Genomic DNA, 27,491 nt, shown 5'->3' on the forward strand with positions numbered 1-27,491 from the left:
TGGTCCACACCCGGAGCAAGGGAGGGTCTGTGCATCCTCCCTGGTGTGGCAGGGGGTGGGTGGGTTGTCCTTTTCTCAATCCTGCCAGCCTGGTGCCTGGTTAAGAGTTAGTCCCAAAGCAGTGGCTTTCCGATGGAGAAGGAAGTATCCACCTTTCCCTGGACCCCTTGACCCTGGAGGGCAGAAGACTCCTGAACCATACCTGTTTTCACAGGCTGCTGATGCTGTGGGAGAGATCCTGCTGTCCCTCAGTTACCTGCCCACAGCGGAGCGTCTGACTGTGGTTGTGGTGAAAGCCAAGAATCTTATCTGGACCAACGACAAGACCACAGCAGGTGAGGGCCTATGTCCTCGGCTCCTCCACATGGATCAGGGGGAGCTGTGTGCTATGATCATGTACTAGGCACAAGGCCAGAGCCCCTGTGGTTTCAGCTAAACTCAGGAGCCAGGCATGCTGGGGAAACATGTGAACCCTGGAGGGTGACAAGCAGCCCAGGGTGTGGAGTGTAGAGGGAAAGTGACTGAATCTGAGGACAGGAGCCAACACTTGTGCTGTGGCCAGACAAGAAATGGGGAGTCAGCCTCCATCTTCAGAACTTGAGCTCAGAGACAGGGCAACAACCCGGACTTTAAATGGGGAGGAGCCGTGCCCCAACCGTTGGGGCAGGTGTCATGTGGGCTCTCACACTCTGGGTCTGCGAGGACTTACTGGGATTTGTCTGCCAAGGGCCCCAGGCAGTAGGAAGACTTGGTATCTCAGAGTTGCACACTGGTAGGCCCCGCTGTGTTGGTATTAAGTCACTCAGGTCTGCTGTCTGCACTCAGGCACTTACAGGGAGAGAAGCATCTGATCTGCCTCCATCCAGGGAGTATGTAGGAGAGAAATTTGCTGTCAGCTGCCCTCTCTTGATTGGCCATGAGAGCCTTGGGTTTCTCAACTGGGAAGTGGATTTTAAATAATATCGAGGGTCTGGGGACCTGGGGTATAGGTCAGTTGATGGAGTGCTCGTTCAGCATGCATGAAGCCTTGGGTTCAGTAATCACACTGCATAAAACACAGCATGGGTCCGGTGGTAGTGGTACGCCTTTAATCCCGGCACTCAGGAGGCTGAGGCAGGCAGATCTCTGCAAGTTGGAGGTCAACCTGGTCTACATAGTGAGTTCCAGGACAGTCAGGGCTACACGACACAGTGAAACCCTGTCTCAGGAAAAAAAATAACATGGTATTATGTGTCTATAATCTTTGCACTCAGGAGGTGTAGGCAGGAGAATCAGAAACTCAAGGTCATATCCTTAAAATAACATCAAGCTACATACAGTGGTATGCACTTATAGGCCCATCTACTCAGGAGACTGAGGCAGGAAGATCTCTTAAGCCCAAGAATTCAGAACCAGCCTAAAAGATTTTTGTCTTTCAATATCCATCAGTCAATCAATGCCCAATAGCAAAGCAGGTGTGGTGGCTCCTAGTGTTCAATGGGTGACCGACTAGGATTACAAATGCAGGGCCAACCTGTGTTACCTAGCAAGACAGTCTCAAAAATAAACACATGGAGCTGGAGAAATTGCTCCAGGGTTAAGAGCACTTGCTGCTCTTGGAGAGGACTGGAATTTAGTTCCCAGCATCCACACTGGGCATTTACAGCTGCCTGTAACGCTAGCTCTCTGCCACCTTTTTCTAGGCTCTGCAGGCACTGCACTCACGTGTGCACACCATACAGAGACACCTTCTGTATACATAATTTAAATACATAAATCAAAATAAAAGTAAATCTTATAAATAAGCTGGGTGGTGGTGGCATGAAACCGTATCTTGAAAAACCCCGAAATAAACAAGTAAACAACAAAGTGTGATTTGTCAAGCCAGGTATTGTAGTTGGCAGTTTTCATCACTGCAACTCAGGACTCTGAGGTAGGCTCAGGAGTTTAGAACCAGCCTGGAGCACATAATGAGATCCTATTTGTTTGTTGTTGTTGTTTTATTTTGTTTTTATTTTTGCTTTTCGAGACAAGTTTCTCTGTGTATTTCTGACTGTGCTGGAACTCACTCTGTAGACCAGGTTGATCTTGAACTCAGAGATCCACCTACCTCTGCCTCCCAAGTGCTGGGATTAAAGGCGTGCGCCACCACCATCCTGCCCAGCTCCATGTCTTAATATAAATATATAAATACCAAACAGTGAACTCTGGAGATAATGGCTATAGCCAAGGACCAGGGAATTGGAGGCAGTGGGTGGAGCCAGAGTAGACAGGGCCATGCAAGCAAGCAAGCGTGTTACTGACCCTCGCCCACATACCTGCCTGTAGACCCCTTCGTCAAAGTATACCTGCTGCAGGATGGGAGGAAGATGAGCAAGAAGAAGACGGCCGTGAAGAGGGACGACCCCAACCCGGTGTTCAACGAAGCCATGATCTTCTCGGTACCAGCCATTGTGCTCCAGGTGAGGTGCGCTGCAGCCTCACAGGACTCTGGGCCACTGCATCCCTCCCGTGTTGCCTCATGGGAGGGACCTCAAGCCAACCTCCTTCTAGTCTATCACTAATTGAACCCACCACTACGTGCCAGCCGGTGGTGAGGGTTGGGGACCCAGACACTGCTTTCTTTATGTCTACGAAGGACGGGTAGGGAAGTCCCTAGACTTTGTAAACCCCCTTGGAAGCTTCCCCAGTGTTAGTACTCAGGGGGGACTTTCTGCAGGAGGTGACAGCTCAGCTGAGCTCTGAGAAACCACACTGGCCTGAAGATGAGCTCGAGTGACCCCAGGGCCCAGGGGTGTGAACCTAAGCCTTCAGAGGTCCTACTGCCAAGACCCCACTAGGATCTTCTCATCCTAAGGGTTCCAGACAACTATGTGCTCTGGTCTATCACAGACTACAGGCTGGGGGTGGTAGGATGAACCACAGAGAATATAAATATAGCTTAAGCCTTATCAGTCAGAGAGTGGAGATTTCACTCCCTCCTTTCCTCTCCTTTCTCCTCTCATTGTCTCTTTCTATCCTTAGCTATGCCTAATAATCATCCTTGTACTAAAGTCTGCCCTGCAGCCCGGGGACACCTAGTCCCCTCCTAGGGATGTTCTTGGGGATTTCTTTGTTTTCCAGTGCTGAAGATGAACCAGAGGCTTTGTGTGTGCTAGGCAACCACTTTACCACTGAGCTACCCTGCCAGCCCCTGCAGATTTGAAAGCTGGATGTCAGCCTCACTCTGGGTGTCCCAAATCTAGGAATCCAGGCAACATTCCAGCATATCTGGCTGGTCCTAGGATCATAACCTTGTCCCTTATTGGATAGTTCACCCATTTGATCCCTGCTTTTGCCCTGTTTGTCACAATGCCCCTTCCCTCTAACCTCCAAAACCGGAGCTGCTGGAGACTAGGTAAGAACATCTGGGCTAACATTTCAAACCTGTTCCTATTTAACCCTGACCCCCAGCTGTGATTATACCAGTAGCCAGGAGAGACACCTGTAAGTGCTCTGTTGATGGGCCAGTACCGGGTCACACATTTTCTGTTTGTGGGTTTTCTCCCCGCCTACATGTTTAATATTCTTCCAATAGTAGCCCTATGGGGTAGGAAATGTTGTCATATTTTAAAGATATCGAAACAGGTAGCAAAGGCTCAAGTCCAAAAGCTCAAGTCCACACAGGATCCTGGGTTTCCAACACACACACACACACTCACGCACGCACACACTCTTGTGCGCACACATACACATACACACACACACACACCACACCTCATCAACCAGGCATGGTGGTGTACTCACTCAGAAAGTGGAAGGGGGAGTCAGAAGTTCAGGGTCATGTCCCACTCTGAAGGGATTTTGAGGCCAGCCTAAACTATAGATAAATATAAATAATGAGGTGGCAATGGTCTTTAGTTCTAGCACTTGGAAGACCAAGTTTGAGGCCAGCCTGGTCTGCATGGTGAACTGCAGACGATCAAGGCTACGTAGTGAGACTCTGTCTTAAAAAAAAAAAAAAAAAAGCAAGGGAGCTTGGCGTTTGGGTACATTCCTTTAGTCCCAGTACTTGGGAGGCAGAGATAGACCTGGTCTACAAAGTGAAGCCAGGACAGCCAAGGCTGTTACACTTACACAGAGAAAACCCTGTCTCAGAAACAAACAAACGGGGCTGGAGAGATGGTTGAGCACTTAAGAACACTTGCTGCTCTTCCGGAGGACCTGGACTCAGCTCCCAGTACCCACGTGGTGACTAACAACCACCTGTAGCTCCAAATTCCAGGGAATCTGCCTGTCTCTGCCTCTGCCTCCCAAATGCTGGGATTAAAGGTCTGCAACACCACCGCCCGGCTTAAAATAAATCTTAAAGAAAAAAATGTTGAAGGACAAAGAAGTGAGAGATAGCTTTTAAATTCTGCTGCAGCTGTTACTTTTAGCACTTTGTGAGGTCACTTCATAGCTGACTATCCGTCTGTAAGGAACTAGGACGACTCATGGGAAGACGCAGAGAGTCATCTGTACCTCACAGGGCCTAGTATTCACAAGTCGGGACCTTGGAGCCAGGGAGAGCCCTTCAGCTACTCCTGGTCCCAATCTCTCCTTGTCTCCTTCTCCCCAGGACCTGTCTCTCCGAGTGACCGTGGCTGAGAGCAGCAGTGATGGCCGTGGGGACAACGTGGGACATGTCATCATTGGTCCAGCAGCCAGTGGTATGGGCGCCACACACTGGAACCAGATGCTGGCCACGCTACGCAGGCCTGTATCCATGTGGCACCCGGTCCGGCGAAACTAGCAGCCAGAGCAGGCCAAATGGGCAACAGAGCCATCAGAGCCTGGCACCTTCTCAGTTCTACCCAGCGATGCCCTCTCTATAGTCAGCTGGAGCTGTCGACACCAGGGCCGCCTCACCTCCTAGGGGGTCCTCATCAGTCATCTTGGATCCTCTGTCCAGACTGTCATGGAGGAATGGGTGTGGCTTTTCACCTGGGGACATAGGGTAATTTCCCCACTAAGGACTACCTGGAGCTGGCTGGGGACCCAGCAGACTGACCAAGTGTGTACTAGGGAGCCTAATGAAGTATGTCCCTTAGCCTGCAGAGGCACGTGGGTTTCAGAGCTGGTCAACACCCCTTCTGTGATTCTCTTAGAGGCCAGCTGTTAAGAAGTCTTGAGGGGCTAGTCTCTGTACTGACAAGGCTAATGTTAACAAGACGTAGCACCCAGGATGCCATGTGGAAGTCAAGAGGACCCCTTTCCCATCCTGGTGGATAGCTCAGTTCTGATCAAGTGACTGCCCAGCCAGATGGACTTGGGAAGGAGCCCTCGGGTCTGGGGGAACAGGGAGGGTCTCTCAGACAAGAAAGAAGCTGCACTTTGAGGGTTCGGGAGTAAATAGCATCCAAATTTAGCAGGGGTGTAGTGGGGGTTTGGTGAACAGTCAAACAATAGAAGGGACAGGACACAGGCTGGCCCATCCCAAACACAGACTCTGCCTACTGAGCGGGGACAAGAAAAGGCCAGGAGACCAGGCCCAGCAGAAGCCTGTAGGCCACATGAAGACTCCCCTGACCCTCTACCCCTGAGAGAACCAGCCATCCCCAGGGGCCCAGATCCGCCAGTGCTAGCTGGTGTCCCTCCAGGCCAGGCCTCTCTCGAAGGGAAGCTCTCAGGCAGGCCTAAACCCAACCCTAGGAATAGTGAGCATCTTAGGTCAAGTTCCCAACACAGATTTCAGGGATAGTTAGCTTAGGCTGGAGCCAGTAGGAACTCTGGGGAAATGGTGTTCAGAAGGCAAGGGCCGGATTGTACAACCACTATCAAAATCGTTCATTGGCTCCCACCTGGCCAGAGTTAGCGGGGGTATCACATCCCCCCAGATGTCATAAATGTCATTTGATAGTGGCCGTCCCAGAGAAGAGGTGGCTTTTGACTTCTCTATGGTACCTGCAGATTTAAAAGGATAGTGGGCATGGGAATGATAAGACGAGGACTCGGGTGGCTGCCTCTGGTCCTTGGCCCTAAGGAATCATGGATACCCACCCAGATCCAATCAGGAACCATGGAGACCCAGGTCTAATCAGTTACCATGTATGACAAGGGGAAGGGTGGCTAGAACAGGAACACACGTCAACAGGCCTGGAGGCCGGACCCGACTGAAGCCAGGCTTCTCAGCCTGCGGCCAGTATCAAGAGGTGAACACTGGACCAGGGATACTGGTGGCTGGGCCAGGCCTTGTCATCTGGAAGCCCCGGACTCTCTAAGCCAGTGGCTTTGCAGGGCAGATCACATCTCCCAACCTCCATTCCCTTGTTCCTTCTATACTGCATGAGACGTTGACCGTGTGCCCCGGTGGCTGTGGTGCTGACCAAGAATGCTGACTGGAATGATTCTCGAACCAAAATAAAGCTGGAGCAGAAGGGGGCTTACAGGGAGCCCTGCTCAGCCTGGAGTCATCTCCCTGTCTTCACTGGGAACCTTGGGCCCCACAGGGGTACTGTGAGATCCCCAGTACCAGTCCTGGTAGGGCAGGGTGGGCATGGGGAAATCACAGAAGGCTTCCCAATGGTGGTACATAGTTGAGCATTAAGTATGGAAGGCAGGGAAAGCATTTCGAGTAGAGACACACAATGGGCAGAGTTCCCCTGCCTTGCTAGCTCAGGGGAGGGAGCTAAAGATCAGAGAGGCAGATCATAGGCTAGAGAGGGATAAAGGACCTTCCTTACAAGGTCATGGAGAACTAATTCTCAGTCTGCAGTCCAGCAGCCCTCAAAGGCAGGCAGTGTGGCATTCCCTCTGTAGAGATGTAGAAACCAGAGCCCAGAGAAGTTAAGTAACTGGCCTAAGATCACACAGCCAGAAAGTCACCGAGTTATGATTCAAGTTGGGGCATTATGGTTCAAGAACCCATGCTCTCGAAACTGAGGACACACTGCCCTTTTTCCAAGTCCTCAGAAGTCACTGAAGGGCAGCTGAGAACTTTCTGGATCCCAACATAGTCCTCTCCTTCCTTTCTCCTGGGAGTTCCGGAGCTAGATAGTAATCCAGTCAGTGTGTCAGCAAGGGGTAGGTGGGGCAGACCTGCTCATATGCGTTGTGTGCATTGTATGGCATTCTCAAAAACAAAGACATTTTTGGTGGCTTCCCCCACCCCAGGATTTCTCTGTGTAGCTCTGGCTGTCCTGGAACTTGTTCTGTAGACCAGGCTGGCCTCAGACTCAGAGATCTGCCTGCCTCTGCCTCCCAAGTGCCGGGATTAAAGGCAAAAAGCTGCCACCACTGCCATCACCATCCGATTTAAGAATAAAGAACATTTTAAATTCCTAGCATCCATCCCCAGTAGACCACAGGGCACAACTGGGGACCCATGTCTGGAGAACCGCAGCCTGGCAGAGACTTAAGAGACTGGGGGAGATGGGCTGTGGAGCCTCCCATCAACCCTGGTGAGGTAGAAGGTCTTTGTTCTGCTGGCGGAAGGGAGCCTGGAAAAGGCTCTGAGCAACAGCAGGCCCAGATTGGGGTTGAGGACCCAGAAGGGAAGTGAAGCAGCGTAGTTCTAGGCAGAGAGGGGCAAGCAGGGCAGGCAGGCGGCTCAGTTATCTCTAGGTTTGGGGTCCATTGAAGAGTACTCAGAATGACAGGAGAAATGGCTCAGAGGTTGAGAGCACTTGCTGCTCTAACAGAGGACCCAGGTTCAGTTTCAAGTGCCCACAGAGCAGGCTCACAACAGTCTGTAACTCCTCCACTTCCAGAGGATCTAGAGCCCTTTGTTCTCTAGGTCATGCATGTGCTTCACTTACATACACACACAAGCAAGACACACGAAAATACAAACAGATAAAACCTCAGAGGCGCTACTGGAGAGAAGCAGGGTGGCTGCGGCTGGCAGAGGCGTGCCCTGTCCCCATCTTCTTTCATGACTCTCTTCGCCTGTCTCCACCCCTTTTTACACCTTCCCTGGGCTCCCATCCTTTCCCGCTCTTTCCGGTCCCCTTTTCCTCGCACCGGTCTATGGACCTGCCTTCAGTGTCCCTCTCTCTGAGGACTTACCCAAGAGGAAAGTGTTGCCGTGCTGGAGGTGGCCTGCCTATAGCAAGGCGGGGGGGGGGGGGATGAGTTCTTTGGTACCCACTGATGACAGCAGCTCTTACCTCTTCCTCCTTTCCCCTGCCTGAGCCCATCCATCTGTGTCTGCAGATACCGAGAGTGAGTTAATTAGTGGGCTAAATGAGCCCTAAGATGGGGCGTAGAGCTCCCTCCCTCTTCAGTTCACCCAATTGCTGGCTCACCTTTCCTAGCAGGGAAAGCCCAACAGTAGCAAGATTCCAACCAGGAGGTTCATGCAGTTGGGGGAGCTGGACTTCCCACAGAAGGGTGATTGGGAGGGGGCACCTTCTGGGCTCTGCTGTGCATAGGCCTGGGTTTGCTTGCTTCTCTGCTGTATGGAGTTACTTCTACTCTCAGGGCCTCAGTTTCTCCAGCTGAAAAATGAAGAGTGTTGGACAAGTTGGCCCATAAAATGCTCCTCACACCTCTGACTTCATTTTTTTAATTTAAAATTTTTTATTTTATATGTAGAGTCAGTGTTTTGCACGAATGCATGTGTACCGTATGTGTGCCCAGTGTCCACAGAGGTCAGAGAGGGATCGAATACTCTGAAAATGGACTTATGGCTGTGAACTACCATCTGGTGCTGAGACCCGAACTCAGGTCCTCTGTCAGAGCAACAGTGCTCTTAACCACCGAGTCAGCTCTCCAGTTGCCCCCTGCCTTTTGGATGGTTATTTCCATTCAAAAATTTACACTTCCTACCCTCCTCCCATTCCCCTCCTGCTCCTCCACTCACCCTACTCCCTCCTCCTCCCTCCTTAAGAGAGGGCAGGGAACCCGGCCTTGTAGAAAGTCCAAGGCCCTCCCCGCTACATCCAGGCCTAGGAAGCTTTGAGACTAGGATCTCAAAAAGCCGGTACGAGCAGTAGAAACAAGTCCCAGTGCCTTTATCAATGGCTTCTCAGTCAGCCCCCATTGTCAGCCACATTCAGAGAGTCCAGTTTGATTGCATGCTCATTCAGTCCTGGTCCAGCTGGATTTGGTGAGCTCCCATTAGAACAGGCACACTGCCTCAGTGGGTGGACCAACCCCTCGCAGTCCAGACTTCCTTGCTCATCTTCTCCCTCCTTCTGCTCTTCAGCTGGACCTTGGGAGCTCAGTCTGTTGCTCTGATGAGGGTCTCTGACTCTATCTCCATCTGTCACCGGACAAAGATTCTATGGTGATATTTGAGAAAATCATCAGTGTGATAGTAGGGCCTGCCTTTTGTTTAGGGGCTGGGCCTCACAGATCCTGGGCTGGCCTCAAACCCATTATGTAGATAAGGATAACACTGAACTCCTATTTCTACTGCCTCTATCTCCCAAGTGCTGTGATTACAGGCATGGCCACCAACGTGGCTTAATTTCTGAGGATTCTGTATGGACAAACTCTGGAACTCATTGTCCAGGTTTTAACTGCCAGCTGGGCCTTGTCTAAGTTCTCTCTCCGCTTTGGGCCTCTGCTTCTTCATTTCACAGACGCATAGGAATCGTATGTACTTCCAAGGGCAGGATGAAACAGCATTGCCAAGTGCATGGCACACAGTAGGTGCTCAATTTATGTGAGGGCAAAGTTTTGAATGGCACAGTCCAGGTTGAATCCAAGGACTTCTGGAATCTGAGGGTTGGGACTAAAGAGGGAGGGCATGTAGAGCACATACAAAGGCTTGGAGAACTGTACCCCAGGTCACCCTGCCAAGGCCCCCCAAAGGCGAGGCCGTCTACATAAACACCCAGCACCCATGCCGGGAGCTCCAGGGGAAAGCCCTGGGAATGACCTGCAGAAAGCAGAGCGGTCACACGGTGGCAGCAAAGAGTCAGGGCAGCCTGAGATGCCCAGCTGCAAGGGAGGGCAGCGGTGGACCAAAAAATGGGGCCAAAAGTTAGGGGGTCTACCCTTGGAACAAGTAGAAGCTGCAGAACACGGTCCCACGTATTTAGCCTTCAGCTCTTCTTTGTTTATTTATGTATTTCCTTGTTTATTTATTTTGAGGTTTCACTGTTTAACTCTGTCTAGCTTGGAACTTGCTCTGTAGCCCAGTCTGGCCTTGAACTCACAGAGAACCGCCCTCTTGCTGAGTGCTGGAGTTGCAGGGGTGTACCACCACGCTTGGCCATTTGGTCAGTTTGGGTCTTTCAATCCCCTCTTTCTTCCCTTCCCTTCTTCCCTGTCCTTTCCTACTGACTTCATTCTGTTCTTTTCTTACTCTTCCCGTGTTTGTCCAGCCAGGCTGTCAATTAGACATAATATCCGGAACCACAGCTGGCGCCTGTCTGAGATAGTCTGGGGTACAGAAATGGGTCAGCTGTGGTCAGCCCGGGTAGCTCTTGAGGTGGCCCTGCCTCTGCTGGAGACCTGCATCACTAAGAACAACATTCCAGACGGATGCTGGCCCCACCCCCTCCTTGGTGCTGAGGTCTGCAGGGCAGTCACATGCTACACAGGGTTCATAAAGAATTCTGGGCTTGGGATTGATGGGGCCTGGAGGGGTTGAGTCACCCACAGGCCGGAAGTCAGCAGCAGCTACAGTAAACAGAAAAACAGCAAACAGCACCCTGATGAGGCCGACTATGTGGCCTGGGCCACCTCCCCACTCCAAAAATAAACTTCAGGAAAACAGTGAAGTCCAGAGTCCAGTAATGTCAGATTTGGGAAAGCTCCCGATCACCAGGGCAGACGGCCATGGGTCAGTGACTGACGGACATGCCTCTCGCAGGAACCTGAGCAGAGACTGTTGATGAGGCTGGGCTGGACATGGGGACGAACAAGTCCCAGCTCTGGGTCTTAATGGCCTAATCTAAGCAGCGTCCTCCCCCTGGGGTTCAGTCCTCAAATCTGCAAACAAGAAGTAGGACCATCCTCCAAGCCTGCCTCATAGTGTGAGAGCCGAGAGCAATAAAGGACAAAAAGTAAGACTTGGGAACAGCTGTAGGGTCTTACCCGGGTCCATGTGCCACTGGCCTCTTAACTATCATTGGAGCTTAAATAAGAAGTTACTTTCTTTAGGCCTCAGTTTCCTCCTCTGTAAAATGGAGCTAACAATTCCTGCCTCCTGGTGGACAGTTCCTGCACAGCAGCTCCCACCCATCAGTGGGTGCTGTTACCAGGAGGTAGAGACACTGTAAAGTGTGACTGTCAAGGGTGTCATTACACTGATTATCCCTATAGCAACCAAGGTCAACCGCCTCTGCCTGACTCTCAACTTCCTCCACCCTTGCTCTGGCTCCACCTGCCTCCCAGGACTGGTGACAGCAAGCAGGGATGACTAGGCTGACAGCTGACTGGAGTGGGGATGGGACAGGACGGGACGGGACAGGACGGGGGGGGGGGCACCTGGGACGGGACACAGGGCCCCTCCTTACCACTCCTTGGATTGGGCGTCCTGCTCAGCTACATACCCAGCCTCATGCCAAGTCCTGCCCAGCCCTGTGGCAGTTTCAGGGAAGGAGCAGAGCTGTCCTGGGGAGGTTCCCTCTACAGCTGACCTGGCAGCCGCCGCCCTGAGGGGAACTGGAAACTGCCTCCTTGGGACACAATGAGGATCATATAGGTCTGACAGTTCTTTTCACCTGACTTTGAATACCATGGGGATGACGTCATAACCAGTGTGTGGTGGGAGGTAACACCCAAAGACTTCCGACTTAGTTCCACTTAACTTCCACGTAAACACCCAGTCCAAGGTCTGGGAAGACAGAGACCCCTCCCCCTTCTTTTAGACAGAACATCTAGCCCAGGCTGGTCTTAAACTTTCTGTATGGCCAAGCTGACACTGACTGAATTTCAGATCCTCCTGCCTTCACTTCACTAGTACTGGAATCACAGGTATGCACCTCCAAGTTCAGTTTATGTGATAGTGGGGTGGAACTCGGGCTTTCATGCATGCTAGCTAAACATTCTAGCAGAAAAGCCTTCCCAGCCTACTTATGTCCACTAAAAATTAAACATATATATATATATATATATATATATCCACAAAGAAGAATGTGGGATTTAGAGGACAGTAAGTTTTCAGTTCAATATTGGATTTATTCCTGAAATCCCAAATGCGCTTCCAACTCCTCAGTCAAGCCCCGCCCTCTAGCCCGCAGCTGGGAAGGGGGCGGGGCCACCTTACGCCAGCCTCTTTGTGTTGTCTTTGAAACATCTATTACTTTTTCTTCAAGACTGCCTCTCCCGTGAAAATGTCCTCCGTGTTTACCTCAGGTGAGGAGTCCCTTTTTCTCTCTCTGGTCTCTCTGCCGCAGGCAGATCTTACATTGATGGTGGCCTGCCCGGCTCCCCGTCTAGGCTTCTCACAGTAGATGTTGTGACTTGAACAGCGCAGGGGCCCCAGATTCTTGGAAACGAAGGACCATCTGTGTTGATTAAATATTCTACCAAGGAGCTGGAGAGATGGCCCAGAGGTTAAGAGCATTGGCTGCTATGCCAGGGAACTCAGGTTCACCCACGTAGTGGCTCCTATTTGTCTGTCACTCGAGTTCCAAGACTTCGGAGAGCAGAGGTCGCCAAGCATGTACGTGATGCACAGACATACACTCAGATGAAAACCCATACACACAAAAATAAAATTTTAACGTAAGTATTATACTAAGAACCACTCATGGCATCAGCCATATGCCAGAGCCTGCTATGAGAGCTACAGATGGACGGTTCCGTGGTTTCCTTAGATCCCGGCCTGTCTGGGGGAGACGGGTAGTGATTCGCCTTCATTGAAGATTCCTGGTGTTGACCAAAGAGGTCCTGCAGGGACCCACATGGGCATGTCCGGGCCATTCCCTTCTCATCTGACCTGTACCTGAAGGTGGTCTGGATTGTTAGGCCCCCAAGCACAGAAACTCAGATTTGTTCATTTCATTCACTCATAAAAGACCATCTCCCTCCCAGGCAGATGGGCCAGCCCAGGTGCGTCTTCCCTCCCTGTCCCCAACCCCTCTCCCACTGCCTGTCTACTTATTTTTTTCTCCCAGGAGCCCCGGGTGCCCTCTGGAGGCATAGGTCTCCGCCCACCCCTGTGGCCTCAGCGACTGAGCCCCACGGTAGGTGCTTCAAAAGTGTTTCATGAATAGCCAGCTAGGACGCCAGGAGACCGTACCCCGGGAGCGCTCCACGCCTGGCCGGCTACCGCGCCCCCAAACTGGTCAGAGCCTCTCACCTGAGCTGGGTGTCCCCCGCCCCCCCGGGCCGCCTCCTGCCCGGGCCGCCCCGCTCCCACTTCCTCCCGCCGCCCCGCCCCTTCCACATTCCTGTCCCGCCGGGCCAGCCCCGCGCCCGCCGCAGCCAGCCCGCCGCGCACCACCGGCTGCTCCGCGCAAGGCTGCCCGCCCGCCCGCTCGGGATGAAGGCGGCCCAGGCCGCGGGGGAGGAGGCGCCGCTAAGCGGGCGCTCGGTCAAAGTGGTCCTGGTGGGCGACGGGGGCTGCGGGAAGACATCGCTGATGATGGTCTTCGCCGCCGGGAACTTCCCAGAGGTGAGTGCCCTCACCCTTGGCCCTGCGCTGTCCCCGCGCTGGGACGCGCCAATGTGCGGGTCTGCCAAGAGCGGCCTCGAAATACCCAGTTCCAGTCTCCTGAGTGTGTGGGGGGTGAGGAGGAGAAAGAGGAAGATGTCCCAAGGGAGCCTGGGGTCGAAGGCAGAGTTTTTCAGATTTAGCCTGTAGGGGCGAAGTGAGACTAAAGGCACTTAGGGGGAGGGGTGTCCCAGGGACTGAATTAGGCCACCTGGGGAAATAGCAAATCCTAGGAGAGCAGTGTCACAACTTGGCTAAGAGAGTGAGGACTTTGGAGCCAGACTGGCAGCAGTCAAACCAAGCCTTTGCCTCTTACAGCTGTGTGCCTTTAGGCAAGTCCCTTACCCTCTCTGTGCCTGTTTCCTTAACTGCACGATAGGACTGGCAGTCCCTGAGTTCAGACGAGTGAGTGGATAGAGGTGAGGAGCTCAGCTCCCAGTCTGCATGCAAGGACTCAGGAAAGTTGATAAATGATGTCCCTTGGGAGACACAGCTCTTCTCCAACCCTGGCCACTGTGGTGCAGATCCTGCGTTTCCCGGTAGAGAGGAAGATAGGAAACCTAGACCTTTCTCTGAAGAGCCCTGTTCGCCTGCTGACTTGCTTTGACTCTAAGCCTCAGTTTCTCAGAGCAGCGTCATGCGAGGGAAGGGAGTTGGGAAGGTGAGGCAGAAGGCTGATGGACAGCTCAGCGGGGTACCCTGGTAAGGCTTGACTCTCTGGGCTTGCCACTGTGACTCCTGCAGGACAAGCTCACTGGCTGTCCAGTGACCAGGACAGTGGCTGAGCCCACGTTCTGTGCCTCCATGAGTCTGCCTCCAGCAGCATGTCCGTTTCCCTCCCTGGCCCTGTGTCCTTCCAGCCTCTGGGACTGTGCAGAACTGGGCAGTCTAATGCCGGAGTCCGAGAAGCTGCCCTGGCAAAGGTGCCAGCAGGGCTTGCTTGGCACTCTACACCAGTGAGCTGTTGGTTTTTATGTTTTGGGGCCTTAGTGGTTTCTGTTTTGTTCTTGAGACAAGATGCCGCTGTGTAGGCCTTGAGGCCTCCCGTCTCTTGCCCTGAGGGTTGCTGGGATTACTTATATGTGCCATCATACCCAGCTCAGAGCCTTTGGTTTTGTGGATTGCAAAGCTGACATCACCTCCTTTGACCAATTACACAACTTTTTTTTAAGCTGAGGAGATAGTTTCCAGGTCTCTAGGTGCTGCCCGTGGAAACCTGGCCGTTGTGACAGCTGGGGATCAGATAAGGCACCTAAAGAGAGAGGGCTCAGCATCATTGTCCCGACTCAGACACTCCAGATGGACACAGACTGCAGGGGTCATGCTAATTTCATGTGGAAACACCTTAAAGCCCATGAACTATGTATGTTTTACAGGACACATTGGAGTGACAAAAGAGCAGAGTAGGCGTGTGTGCGTGTGTGCGTGTGTGTGTGTGTGTGTGTGTGTGTGTGTACCATTTGTCCTTATTCTCCCTTCGTCTGGGAGGTCCCTGACCTGAGAGAGGGCTCTTTTTAGTTCATTAGTTTTAGTAAGTTATCAAGTTAGTGTTGTTTGGTTTTTGAGACAGTCTCCACATGTAGCCCAGGTTCAACTCAAATCAATGATCCTCCTGCCTCTGCTGCCATAGTGCTGGGATTACAGGTGTGTAACACCACTTACATGGAATCCCAGCACTATAAATTGTTTTTTATTTTGTTTTGTTTTTCGGAGACAGGGATTTTCTGTGTATGTAACCCCGACCATCCTGGAACTCTATCTGTAGACCAGGCTGGCCTCAAACTCAGAGATTCACCTGCCTCTGCCTCCTGAGTGCTGGTTTGTTTCTTGAGATGAGGTCTCAAGTAGTCCAGGCTATTCCTCCTAATCTTGCCTCCACCTCCCAAGTGCTGTGATTATGGGTAGTGCCTTTCGAGGGGACCATGGCAGTAGCTCTGATATGGAGCTCAGGTCGCCCTGCCCTCCCCAGGGCACTCCGTGACCTCTGAAGCTATCACTGCTGTCTCTTGGCCCAGCTTCAGCCGCTTCTGCCTCAGGCATCCCTAAAAGCCAGGACGCCAGCAGCCTGGAGGCTTAGGGTCCTTCTTTCAGGCTTTCCGCTTGCAGCAAAGCAGAGAAGAGAACACGCTGGAAATGTGGAGCGGCCTCTGTGACCCTCGTTGGCTGGAGCCCAAGTTCAAGGCAGAAGGGGCACAATAGAGCTTATGGGGCAGGGAGAGGCATCAGTCTCCAGAAAGCCTCAGCTGGCACCGAGAAAGCAAACATTCCTAGTAGCCAGGAGGTGGGAGAGAACAATCCGTGTGCAGAACTAGCCAAGTTGGAAGTCCTTCTCACACCGCTCCAGTCTCCATAGGTGTCCCCCTGGGGAACCCTGTTCTCGTTCTGTGATAGTCACCTGTCTGTGAACCCCAGGAGGGCAAGCCCAGGGCTGAGTCACCTCTGTCCTGTGTCAGCCTGGGCCAGGCCTTGGGTCTCTGGCTGAGCAAAACTGAACAGATAAGATTAGGCACTTCTGCCTGGGGGGGGTCAAAGAACACCACTAAAGGTATAGATAAAGTGACATTCCCAAGTAAGGGGTGGGGCGGTGACACTTCTCAGTGACGGAGATGACACAGCCCTTTTCAGCTCATGTCTGGTCTGTCTGACGTCAGGAGCAAGAATAGGTGACCTCAGAAGAGGAAGGAGGGCTAACTGGTGTAGTCCAGGAAGACCAACAGCCCCTGCTCTGCTTCTGCCTAGCCCACCCAGTGCGTGACCCTAGGCAAGTCACCTTCCTCAGAACCTCTTGAGGACTATGGAGGTTGTCTGTCGGAGTCTAAGAAAAGAGCCTTAGGGAGTAGTGGGCTGGGGCCATCTTCACACTTTATAAAGCACTGGCTTGTGGGGCCATCCTGACGCTCAGATCAGGAGAGCCCTCAGCTGGTATGTGGGTGACCACATTGCAGTCTCAGATGCAGAGGTCAGTGGTGCCACAGTGACAGGTTCTTGCTCTAGGGCAGAGGCCAAAGGTTGCAGTTGGGGATGGGAAAGGGTACAGGGAGAGGGATGGATAGGGCTGGTATAGATACTGCCAACCAGGTGAGCAGTGACCATCCATGCTGGACCAGGCCTTTCCTTTGCATCCCAAGGTGACACTGTTTCTCCTAACCAGTGGTGGTGCAGACCCAAGGCCACACAGCTGGTGGTTGTCAGAGCTGGGTCCTAAACCAAGCTCATCTGATCTCAAAGTCAGTGTTGCCCTCACTCTCTTCCCCTCCAACAGGAAAAATGCTGAAAGGAAAAGGGCCCTAAGCCCGCAAACAGGGATGGGAAGGCAGCTTGGGCCCTTGTCTGTCCCTGTCCACTTCTGCTATAGGAAGTGGCAGACTGTCCATGCTGACTTCGCCGATTGCCCTCTACTGCCCTAGAGAACATACTGACCCATCACTGTGACTGACTCAGAGGACTGGCAGGCAATCCGGCCATAAGAAAGACCGGCATGAAGTCCTACTGAGTCATAGGCAGGTAAAGACCGTGCCCGACACGGGAAAGGAAGAGACTACAGATCTCCACACTGTGACCCTACCAGCCAGCCCTGGCCAAGTGATAGAAGCCTAAGGGGTCTTTATAGGAAGTTAAACCTGGAATGGTGGCTCATGCCTGTCACCCTAGCACTCAAGAGGCCGAGGTAGAAAAACTGCAGTAAGTTCCAGGCCTTCCTGGGCTACACAGTGAGACCCTGTCTGAGGGGAAGGAGGGGGAGATGGCTCACCAACCCTGACAACCTGAGTTCCATCCCCAGCACCCACATAATAGGAGATCACAGATTTCTGTCCCCTGACCTCTCTTATATTTTTGGTTGTGAGCCTAGCCTTTAACAGCTGAGCCATCTCTCCAGCCCCCATGACTTCTCATGGGTACTCTGGCATGTGTGCCCCTCCCCCAATAAATAAATGTAATTAAAATCAAGCAAAGAGTTCAGTTGGTAGTGTGCCCATCTGGCATACATGAAGTCCTGGATTCAATCCCCACCATCACATAAACCAGGTGTGGTGCCTGCCTGTCTATGTTTGCCGCATTCAGGAGGTGAAAACAAGAGGATTATAAGTTCAAGGTGTTCCTAGGCTGTGTGAGACCCTGGTTCAAGTAATAAAACAGTAACAAGACCAGGAGGTCCAGGGCTACTCATAGCCAAAGGCTCCAGACGTAGCGGTTTGGCATACTCCATTACCTGTGTCTCAGGCCCCTAGCTTTTCATCTAGCTATCAGACCTGTCAGGTCCACTTTTCAACCATTGTAGAGAGGGTACACTCTAAATCTGGGACAAGGAGAATAGGTGTGGGGCTTTGGGAGGGGCAGGAAAGAGAAAGGGAGCCCCAGTGCCTTCTGCAGGGGACAGGCCTGGGTTGGGGTAGGGGACTGTCTTAGTCAGGGTTTCTATGGCTGCAACAAAACACCATGGCCAAAAAACAAGTCTAGGAGGAAAGGGTTTAGCTTACACTTCCATATCACTGTTCATCATTAAAGGAAGTCAGGATAGAAACTTAATCAGGGCAGGAACCTGGAGGCAAAAGCCATGGGGAGGCAGGAGCCATGGGGAGGCAGGAGCCATGGGGAGCCAGGCATAGTGATGCACACAAGCCATGGGAAGCAAGTCAGTAAGCGGCACCCTTCCCCTTCCCTTGTTTGTTTTTTCCAGACAAGATTTCTCTATGTAGCCCTGGCTGTAGAGACCAGGCTGACCTCGAACTCACAGAGATCTGCTTGCCTCTGTCTCTGAGTGCTGGGATTAAAGGCGTGCGCCACCACCCGAGACAGGAGGATCACACTGAGTTTGAGATCAGCCTGAACTAGAGTAAAACCTTGTCTCAGAAAGCACGGGGCTGGAGATATGGCTCAGAGGGTACAGGTTTCAACCATCAAGCCTGATGACCCAAGGTCCTCCACATGGTGAGAGGACAGGATCAACCTTTGTGGATCGTCCTCTGACTTCTATTCCAGGACATGTGTACACACGTTAAGTGTCAAAAAGACAAAAGAAACAAAGCTGCAAAAGAGCCGGGTAGGGCACTGCATACCTGCAATACCATCAGTTGGGAAGTAGACACGGGGAGAGGTCAAGGTCATCTCAGGTACACAGTGAGTCTAGGGTACCCTAAAGACTACAGAAGACCCCACCTCAAAAAACAAAACCCCAATACTCCCTACATACACACCCCAAGAGTTATGCTGAGCACAGCAGTGCACACCTGTAATCCCATCAGGCTAGCCTGAACTACAAAGTTAGACTCTGTCCTAAAAAAATAATAACAGGGGGCTGGAGAGATGGCTCAGTGGTTAAGAGCACTGCCTGCTCTTCCAGAGGTCCTGAGTTCAATTCCCAGCAACCACATGGTGGCCCACAACCATCTGTAAAGAGGTCTGGTGCCCTCTTCTGGCCTGCAGACATACACACAGACAGAATATTGTATACATAATAAATAAATAAATATTTAAAAAAAAAAAAAAAAAAAAAAAAATAATAACAGGACTAGAGATGGCTCAGGGGTTAAGAATCCATGTTGCTCTTGCAGGACAGTGGTGAAGTACCTCCTTGATCCCAGCACTTGGGAGGCAGAGGCAGGCAAACTCTGAGTTCAAAGCCAGCCTGGTCTATAGAATGAGTTCAAGGATAGCCAAGGCTACACAATGAGACCCTGTGTGTGTGGGTGGGGGGAGTGGGGAGAAAGAAAAGGAAATAAATGCCTGGCAGCTGGATCTTATGGAGGATCTTCTCAACTGAGGCTCCCTCTTCTCAGATAACTCTAGTTTATATGTCAAGTGACGTAAGACCAGCCAGCACAGACACTGTGCCCTGGGTAACCCATTCAAGAGAGGACGCGTCAGGGGGATCAAGAAAGGCAGGCTGAGACAGGGAGTGTGTGAGACGACGCTGTTAGGATTCTGAGAGACTGCGAGGAGCCTCACATGTGATACATGTCTCCAGCTCCAGCATTCAGGAGGAAAACCAGAGGCTCATTAGGTTCTAAGTGAAACTGGGCTACACAGCAAGACCCCATCTCAAAAAGAACCAAAATGGGGTGGGGGGGGGAGGCAGGCATCATGGTACTCACCTTTAATCCCTGTGAGTTCAAGGCCAACCTGGTCTACATGGCAAGTTCCAGGCCTGTAGTTAGGGTCACTCAATGAGACCGTGTCTGGAAAGCTCAAAAAGGGGGCTAGAGAGATGGCTCAGGACCTGATGCTCTTGCCGAAGACTCCAAACCACACGGTGGCCCACATCTGTCAGTAACTCTAGTCCCAGGGGACCTTCTGCTTTCTTCTGACCTCATGGGCATGTGGCACACATGTGCACATTCATTCATGTAGGCAAAACACGCAGACACATAAAACCTTTTTTAAAATAAAGAAGGAACCGGTCATATTAATTCCAGCACTTGAGAGGCAGAGGCAGGTGGATTTACATAGTGAGTTCCAGGGATATGTAGAAAGACTGTCTCAAAATGAATGAATGAATAAATAAAAATTGTAAAAGGAGCCTCCCTAGTCACTGTTCTTTTGCTGTGAAGAGACACCATGGCCAAGGCAACTCTTACCAAAGAAAGCATTTAACTGGGGGCTTGCTTGCAGTGCCAGAGGTTTAGTGCGTTATCCACATGGCAGGGAGCATGGCAGCACAGGCATCATGCTGGACAAGTAGCTCAGAGTTCTACATCAGGAACCGCAGGCAGCAGGAAGAGAAAGTAAACCTGGGGGTGCTTGTTTGTAATCCCAGTACTCAAGAGGCTGAGGCAAGAGGATTACCATGAGTTGAGGGTAGTCAAAGCTAAGAAGACCCCAAGTCAAGGGGTGGTAGGATGTTGCATACCTTTGATCCTAAAACAGGGGCTGTGAGGAGAAGAATCAGAAGTTCAAAACCAGCCTGGGTTTAATGAGAGCCTATCAAAGTAGACCCCAAATAACTGAGAGACTGAGCTCCGCAAGCCAGACTGAGTCTTCTTTAGTTAGTCTAGGCTCCTTGGTGCCCAGAACTAGGCTTGGACAAAGTGCTAATGTTTGCTGGATGAACATATGGGTGCACAAGGGAAGAAGCAGCGCGCACACGCGAAAGCTCAGAAGTGGTCACGGGACAAAGGTAATGCCAGTAGCCATCATGTGTGGGGTCTGGCTTTGCAGCAGACTGAGCCGAGCACTCTGCCTGGACATTTCACTGACTCCTTGTGGCAATAGTCTACCCTTACCACAGGAACATCATCTTCCCGTTTATAATCAAGGAAAACAAGGCCAGGGAAGATGGGGACCTTCCTGGCACCTGCTCTAAACCTTCCCCGAAGTCTGGTCCCTGTGACACTGGGAACCTTCTCAGAAACAAGCACAATGGGGGGGGGGGGGTTACACATTCCCGGGGGTCTGCTTTGCTCCAAATCCCTCAAAAGCTTCCTAACTGTCCTCTTTCTTCTTCAGAGCTACAGCCCCACAGTGTTTGAGCGTTATAATGTCACTCTGCAAATGCAGGGTAAACCTGTGCACCTCCAAATCTGGGACACAGCAGGTAGGTGGGGGGCTCTAGGGGCAGGAAAGAGAAGGGGAGCCCCAGTGAATAGGCACTGGCATTAGGAGGAGCCCCCGGAACCTGAACCCTCCACCTGTGTGTGCCCACTTCTCCAACCCACGTCAGCTTCAAGAGATAGACTGGTCCTGGCTCCCAAGCTTTGTACCCTGAATTTAGCTTTTCTCAGACCCCCTAATCTTGGTCTGTGCCCTCCTACTCCTGGCCTTGCCCATACATGGGTTGGTTAACTAAAGTCAAGGAGACCCAGCAGCCCCCAATAGTCCACTTGCTAAGACCTCTCTGTTGGGGTCACATCTGCCCCCACCCTCACTGCACAAGCAAGGGCAAAGTGGATTCCTAAGCCTGGCCTCTGCCTCAGGCTCACTCCTTGAACAGGGTCTTCCAGTGATGGCTTCTCCGGGCCAAGGCTGCCACATCTCACAGGCAAGCCAAGTAAGAGCCACCACCAGGGGACATCCACATGGCTTACGAAACTTGACTCCACCCCCTAAAATCCCTGGTCTGCTAAGTTCCCTCCCTGATGTTGGGGAGGTGCTGAGAGCAGGCAGGAGGACTAGAGAGTGACTCCTCCCTCTCCTTTGCCTAGGGCAAGATGACTATGACCGCCTCCGACCCTTGTTCTACCCCGATGCCAATGTCTTGCTCCTCTGCTTCGATGTGACCAGTCCAAACAGCTTTGACAATGTCTCCAACAGGGTAGGTGATGGGGTGAGGGATGTGTCACTGCCCATCACCCTTTGCTCTGTCAGCTGTCAAAGCTTGGCAGACCTGGGGCTAGACAGATGGCTCAGTGGTGAAGAGGGCATACTGAGCTGGGCAGTGGTGGTGCACACCTTTAATCCCAGCAGTAGGGAGGCAGAGGCCGGCGGATCTCTGAGTGTGAGGCCAGCCTGGTCTACATAGTGAGTTCCAGACCATTTGGGAACACACCGTGAGATTCTTTCTCAAAAACAAACAAACAAAAACGCTGGGCAGTGGTGGCGCACGCCTTTAATCCCAGCACTCAAGAGGCAGAGGCTGGTGGATCTCTGTGAGTTCCAGGCCAGCCTGGTCTAGAGTGAGTTCTAGAACAGCCAGAACTACACAGAGAAACTCTGTTCCAGAGGATCTAATGCCCTCTTCTGGCCTCCACAGGCACAGCATGCATGTGTTATGCAGACAGCATCCACACACATAAAGAACAAGAAATTTTCAAGTGCCAGGCATGGTGGCACTGTCTTGGGTGTGGGGGGGGGGAGAAAAAGACTGGCCATGTAATGGGCACTGTTCATTTACCTTCATGGCAACCATACAGAGTCAAGATACTGTCATTCTTGGATTGAATCACTTTCCATTAAAGTGACAAGTCAAGGGCTGGAGCCTGGGCAGATGCTTTTCTTCGGAGCTAGTGCTGAGCACATCTCTGGACCGACCTTGTTACGGGCATGAGGGCATGGTGCCAGGCATGAGGTAGCCCCTTCCCTAGGACAGACTTGGTGGATAGAGAGTGGCTCACTTGTAACTCTTCCCCCCACCCCTACAGTGGTACCCAGAGGTGACGCACTTCTGTAAGGGAGTGCCCATCATCGTGGTGGGCTGTAAAACGGATCTGCGCAAGGACAAGGTGCTGGTGAACAAGCTGCGGAAGAATGGGTTGGAGCCCGTGACCTACCACAGGGTAGGAAGCTAGCCCTTGGGCCAGAGGACTTGGGGGAGGGAACTCAAGATACTGCTCTACTGTGCCAGGTGTGTTGCACACTCGGGGGTCTTGGGGGATGTCAGGAACTGCTGGCACTTGGAAACAGAAAGCAGAACACTTTCTAGAAGCTTCTGTCAGGAAAAGGATAAACAGAAATATATATGGCACAAATGGGGCCCCTGAGGTCCATGTTATTAACCTTCCCTGCAACACACAGGTTATTGTCCACTGCGGGTGTCCTAGAAAAGCCCCACTTCCCACTGTTGTCCTCCAGATTCCCGGATGTCCATAAGGGCTGCAAGGAGACCAAACGTGAGTTCCACCCTGTACCCGCAACTCATAGCTCCTATTTTTCCCTGGCAGGGCCACGATATGGCAAGGTCTGTGGGAGCAGTGACCTACCTTGAGTGTTCAGCTCGGCTCCATGACAACGTGGAAGCCGTCTTCCAGGAAGCGGTTACTGTGGCGCTCAGCAGTCCGAGTCGTAACTTCTGGCGGCGGATTACCCGTAGGTTTTGCCTGATCTCCTGACTAGTTTGGAACCCACCTCGCCTCCCACGTCCCTCAGCTGAAGAAAGACCCAGGAGCTGACCTGCTCTGTTGACTGGGCTGGACCTAGTCCCCAGGCTGAGCCGGTAGAACCATACCTCCACAGATGGGCTCCGCAGAGGCCTGGCTCCCGGACCTAAGAATCCTGAACTGAGAAAGAAGGTTCCCAGACCCTTAGCTCTGGAACCATTAATAGACTCCCTGTGCCCAATCCTGGGTTTGCATGCTGAGTAGGATTTGCATGTGGAGTCTGGTCTGGCGCCACCTGTGGCTATTCTCTGAGCTGTACCTACAGGACCTAGGGGTTCTTGGAACCATCCGGCCAGGGCCAACACCCTACCCTGCCCCTTCCCTGGTCATTTTATTCATCCTGTTGATAAGTGTAACAATTAAAATGATATCACTTTTTATTTGTGTCCTGACTCTTGCTTCAGAGTATCTTTAAGTATACCACCCACCTAGATCCTAGGGTGGGACTGCTAGAAATCCCAGCCTGACTTTATCACTTCTAAGACCTTGGGAAAGTTCTAGGCCAAAACCTCCTCTGTAAAATGACCAATCAGAAATTACCTCAAGCAGCAGGGCAGTGGTGGCACAGGCCTTTAATCCCTGCCTCGAAGGGAGAGAGAGAGAGAGAGAGAGAGAGAGAGAGAGAGAGAGAGAGAGAGAGAATCTGGAGGACTAACACATACAGAGAGAGAGAGAGAATCTGGAGGACTAACACATGCAGAGAGAGAGAGAATCTGGAGGACTAACACATGCAGAGAGAGAGAGTCTGGAGGACTAATACATGCAGAGAGAGAGAGAGAGAATCTGGAGGACTAACACATGCAGAGAGCTTAGCAGCTAACTGGCTCTGAAGACGCACAATCTTATTAGCTGGTATATTAGTCAGGCTTCTCCAGAAACACAAAGACACACAACACACTTCCTTTAAAGAATTTGCTCACAGCTGGGCGGTGATGGCACACATCTTTACTCCCTGGGAGACTGAGGCAGGAGGATCTCTGAGTTTGAAACCAGCCTGGTCTACAGAGTGAGCTCCAGGACAGCCAGGGCTACACAGAGAAACCCTGTTGGGGTTTGCTCACTGTGGTGTGGAGAAACACCATGGTGTTTTACAGGTACCAACCATGTAAGTCTAAATTCAATCTGCAGAACCCATATAAAAAAGCCAAATTCGGGGCTGGTGAAATGGCTCAGCAGATAAAGGTACTTGCCACCGAGACTGACCTGAGCTCCTTGGGGCCCTGTGATAGAAGGAGAGAACTGACTCCTGCAAGCTGTCCTCTGACTGCACACGCAAGCCTTGGTATAAGCCCACCCAAACACTCACAGTAAAATTGAAACGTTCTGTAAAACTTTTTAGAGCTGGGTGATGGTGCATGCCTTCAATCCCAGCATTTAGGAGACAGAGGCAGGAGGATTTCTGTGAGTTCAAGAACAGCCTGTTCTACAGAGCAAGTTCTAGGACAGCTAGGGCTGTTAAACAGAGAAACCCTGCTTGAAAAAAGGCTAGAAGCTGGAGAGATGGCTCAAGAGCACTGGCTTCAAAATAAATAAGAAACAAACGAATAAATGAGCAAGCAAGCAAAAAGTACTGGCTTCTCTTCCAAAGGACCTAGGTTTGGTTTCCAGCATCACAACTACCTATAATTCCAGTTCCAGGGAACTCAATGCTGTCTTCTGGCTTCTGTAGGCACCAGGCACAAATGAGTAGGCAAAATATAAACAAACATAAAATATAAAATCAAGCTGGGCAGTGGTGGCTTACCCCTTTAATCCCAGCACTTGGGAGGCAGAGGCAGGTAGATCTCTGAGTTCAAGACTAGCCTGGTGTACAAAGCGAGTTACATGACAGCCAGGGCTACACAGAGAAACCCTAAATCCATAATAATAATATATATAATAAAAAAATGTAAGTTGCATATGTGAGTGTGCATGCCAGCACTCTTATGTCAAGATGGGAGGCATACACAGGAAAGTCCCAAATCCCTTGGAAGTTCAAAGCTCACTAGCAGGGGTATATAGGGAAGCCCAGAAACAAGGCAGACTGCCTCCCAAAAATTGTTCTCTGACTGCTACATGTGTACTGTAGAGCATGTGTGTACATATGCACTTCACACACACACACACACACACACACACGGTATACTTTAGGGAGCCTGCTCATGCTGGCGTGACTGTGAGGTCTGGGTTGGCAAGGCTGATGCTTGCCAGGTAAATTAGTCAGGGTTGACATCCAGAGTTTGGATTTGCAGGGCTGTGGGCTGGAAGCTAAGGCAGGGTTTCTGGATTGCTGACTCAAGGCAGAATTTGTCAGGAAACTACAAAGCCCACACATCCTGAGCGCCACCTGCTTTATTCAAAGACTACCAATTTATACTTATTTTCTCATGTATTTATTTGCGGGGGCTGGGGAGTGCACCATGCCACACCTGTGGAAGTGAAAAGGTAACCCTCGAGGGTCGGTTCTCTCACGATGTGGGTCCCTGAGATCAACTCAGGTTGTCAGGCTCGGTAGCAGGTGCCTTCTGCTGAGCCATCTCACTGGCTCCCAAAGTCTACCAATTTAAATATGATCACATCTATTCTTTCTTTCTAAGATAATTGGGTTTTATTTAATTTTCTTTTTAAATTAAAATTTGTTTGTTTTTTGCTGCTGAGGGGCTCAGCTCCCAGCAGGCTCTCAGCAGGTCAGAGGGACAGGGTTTCTCTGTGTAGCTCTGACTGTTCTGGAACCCACTCTGTAGACTGCCCGGCTTTAAATTTTAATTATCTTACTATATGTGTGAGTGTTTTGCCTGTATGGTATGTCTGTGTGCCATGTGCATGCCTGATGCCCACAGAAGGCAGCAGACTGCAGAGCTGAAGTTCCAGAGGTGACGAGCTGCACCCCCGTGGGAGCTGGGAAGCAAACCACTGTCCTCAGAGAGAAGCCAGTGCTCTTAACCCGGAGCCATCTCTCCAATCCCACGTCTTTTTTGGTTGTTTGTTTTTATTTTTTATTCTGTATATGCTAATCGAGATAACTGTTAGCATTGTGTGGAAGTATGTGTGTATATGGGCACACATATTGTCATGGCAAAAGTGTGGATGGAGGTCAGAGGTCAGTTTGGTGGAAATGATTCTTTCTTGCTTTTATGTATGTTCTGGAGAGCGGTGTCGGGTGATCACACTATAAAGCAAGAGTCCTTCAATTACAACTAAATTCCGTCAGGCGTGACGGAATATGCTCGTGGTCACAGTGACTTGGGAGGCTGAAATGCCATGAAAGGAGGAACTGTGTCCGTAGCCCACCCTGGGCTTTGGAGGAGGATTCTGTGTGTGTGGTGCTCAGAACTGGACTTTTGTCTTCACACGTGAGGCATCGCTCTACCATTGAGCTACAGTCTCAGCCCTGAAGACTGAGCTGAAAACCCAAAGTGGAGCTGGGCAGTGGTACACACCTTTAATTCCAGCATTCGGGAGGCAGAGGCAGGCGAACCTCTGTGAGTTCAAAGCCAGCCTGGTCTACAGAACTAGTTCCAGGACAGCCAGGCTGTTACACAGAGAAAGCCTGTCTCAAAACAAACAAACAAACAACAACAACAAAAAAAAAAAAAACCCAAAGTGGAGCCTGTCACCCCAGTGGACTTTTCCACATGAGCCCAAGACTACTCACCCGCTGTGGCTCAGCCCTGTCACCCGAGCTGGGGTCTTTTGAGTGGAGCTGCTGAACTGGACGGGGGTGGCTTGTTCTTACTGAGTATCACATGCATCAACCCAAGGTTCAGGTTCACGACATAATGTGATGTTCCGGGTCTGTTCCAGCTCAGGACTCAACAAGGTTAAGAAATGTGTGCTTGGATTTAGTCGATGGGGCTTACTGAAAGCTTTGACTTTATTCAAATTATAACAGAAGAAACTCGGATTTCAGCCAGAGCACCTGGACAGAAAACAGAGCGCTGTTGCTCTGGCTACTGTTTCACTGTTGGCTCGGAGAAGGACTTCAAGCATGGGAATCACTCATTCAAACCAAACACGTCAACGGGTCAGAGAAGTGGACAGTAAGGGGCTCCAACCTCATTCCAGCTGGACCCCAGATCCCCGTTAGCCCTTGTAGGCATCTCAGTGCTGTTTGGAGGGCATTTTCTTGCAGAATCAGTTGTAAAAAA

At 51.4% G+C, this 27,491-nt stretch overlaps 2 protein-coding genes across 3 annotated transcripts in view; both read left to right on the forward strand.

Annotated features, from left to right (window-relative positions):
* The window catches only part of Syt12 (synaptotagmin 12), a 32,087-nt gene extending 25,689 nt beyond the window's left edge, over window positions 1–6,398 (forward strand). For both annotated transcript variants that reach the window (XM_057778931.1, XM_057778932.1), the window contains 3 exons: window positions 215–335; window positions 2,308–2,441; window positions 4,580–6,398. In XM_057778931.1, coding sequence (XP_057634914.1) covers window positions 215–335; window positions 2,308–2,441; window positions 4,580–4,753 — 429 coding nt within the window. In that variant the 3' untranslated portion in view covers window positions 4,754–6,398. The remainder of the gene's footprint in view (window positions 1–214; window positions 336–2,307; window positions 2,442–4,579) is intronic.
* Window positions 6,399–13,304: 6,906 nt separating this feature from the next.
* Rhod (ras homolog family member D) lies at window positions 13,305–23,713 on the forward strand. Its single transcript, XM_057778934.1, has 5 exons — window positions 13,305–13,516; window positions 20,999–21,086; window positions 21,694–21,803; window positions 22,630–22,764; window positions 23,149–23,713. The coding sequence occupies exons 1-5, from the start codon at window positions 13,385–13,387 to the stop codon at window positions 23,314–23,316; spliced, it is 633 nt and encodes a 210-aa protein (XP_057634917.1). The 5' UTR covers window positions 13,305–13,384; the 3' UTR covers window positions 23,317–23,713.
* The last annotated feature ends 3,778 nt before the right edge of the window (window positions 23,714–27,491 follow it).

This window comes from Chionomys nivalis, chromosome 8, assembly GCF_950005125.1.
Source record: "Chionomys nivalis chromosome 8, mChiNiv1.1, whole genome shotgun sequence".
NCBI lineage: Eukaryota > Metazoa > Chordata > Mammalia > Rodentia > Cricetidae > Chionomys > Chionomys nivalis.

Excerpts from the sequence above, each read along its gene's own strand:
- Rhod (XM_057778934.1), top strand. The coding sequence starts at position 13,385 with ATGAAGGCGGCCCAGGCCGCGGGGGAGGAGGCGCCGCTAAGCGGGCGC. Across the intron at positions 21,087-21,693 it reads CCAAATCTGGGACACAGCAG|GGCAAGATGACTATGACCGC; the intron begins GTAGGTGGGGGG and ends TCCTTTGCCTAG. Across the intron at positions 21,804-22,629 it reads TTGACAATGTCTCCAACAGG|TGGTACCCAGAGGTGACGCA; the intron begins GTAGGTGATGGG and ends CCACCCCTACAG.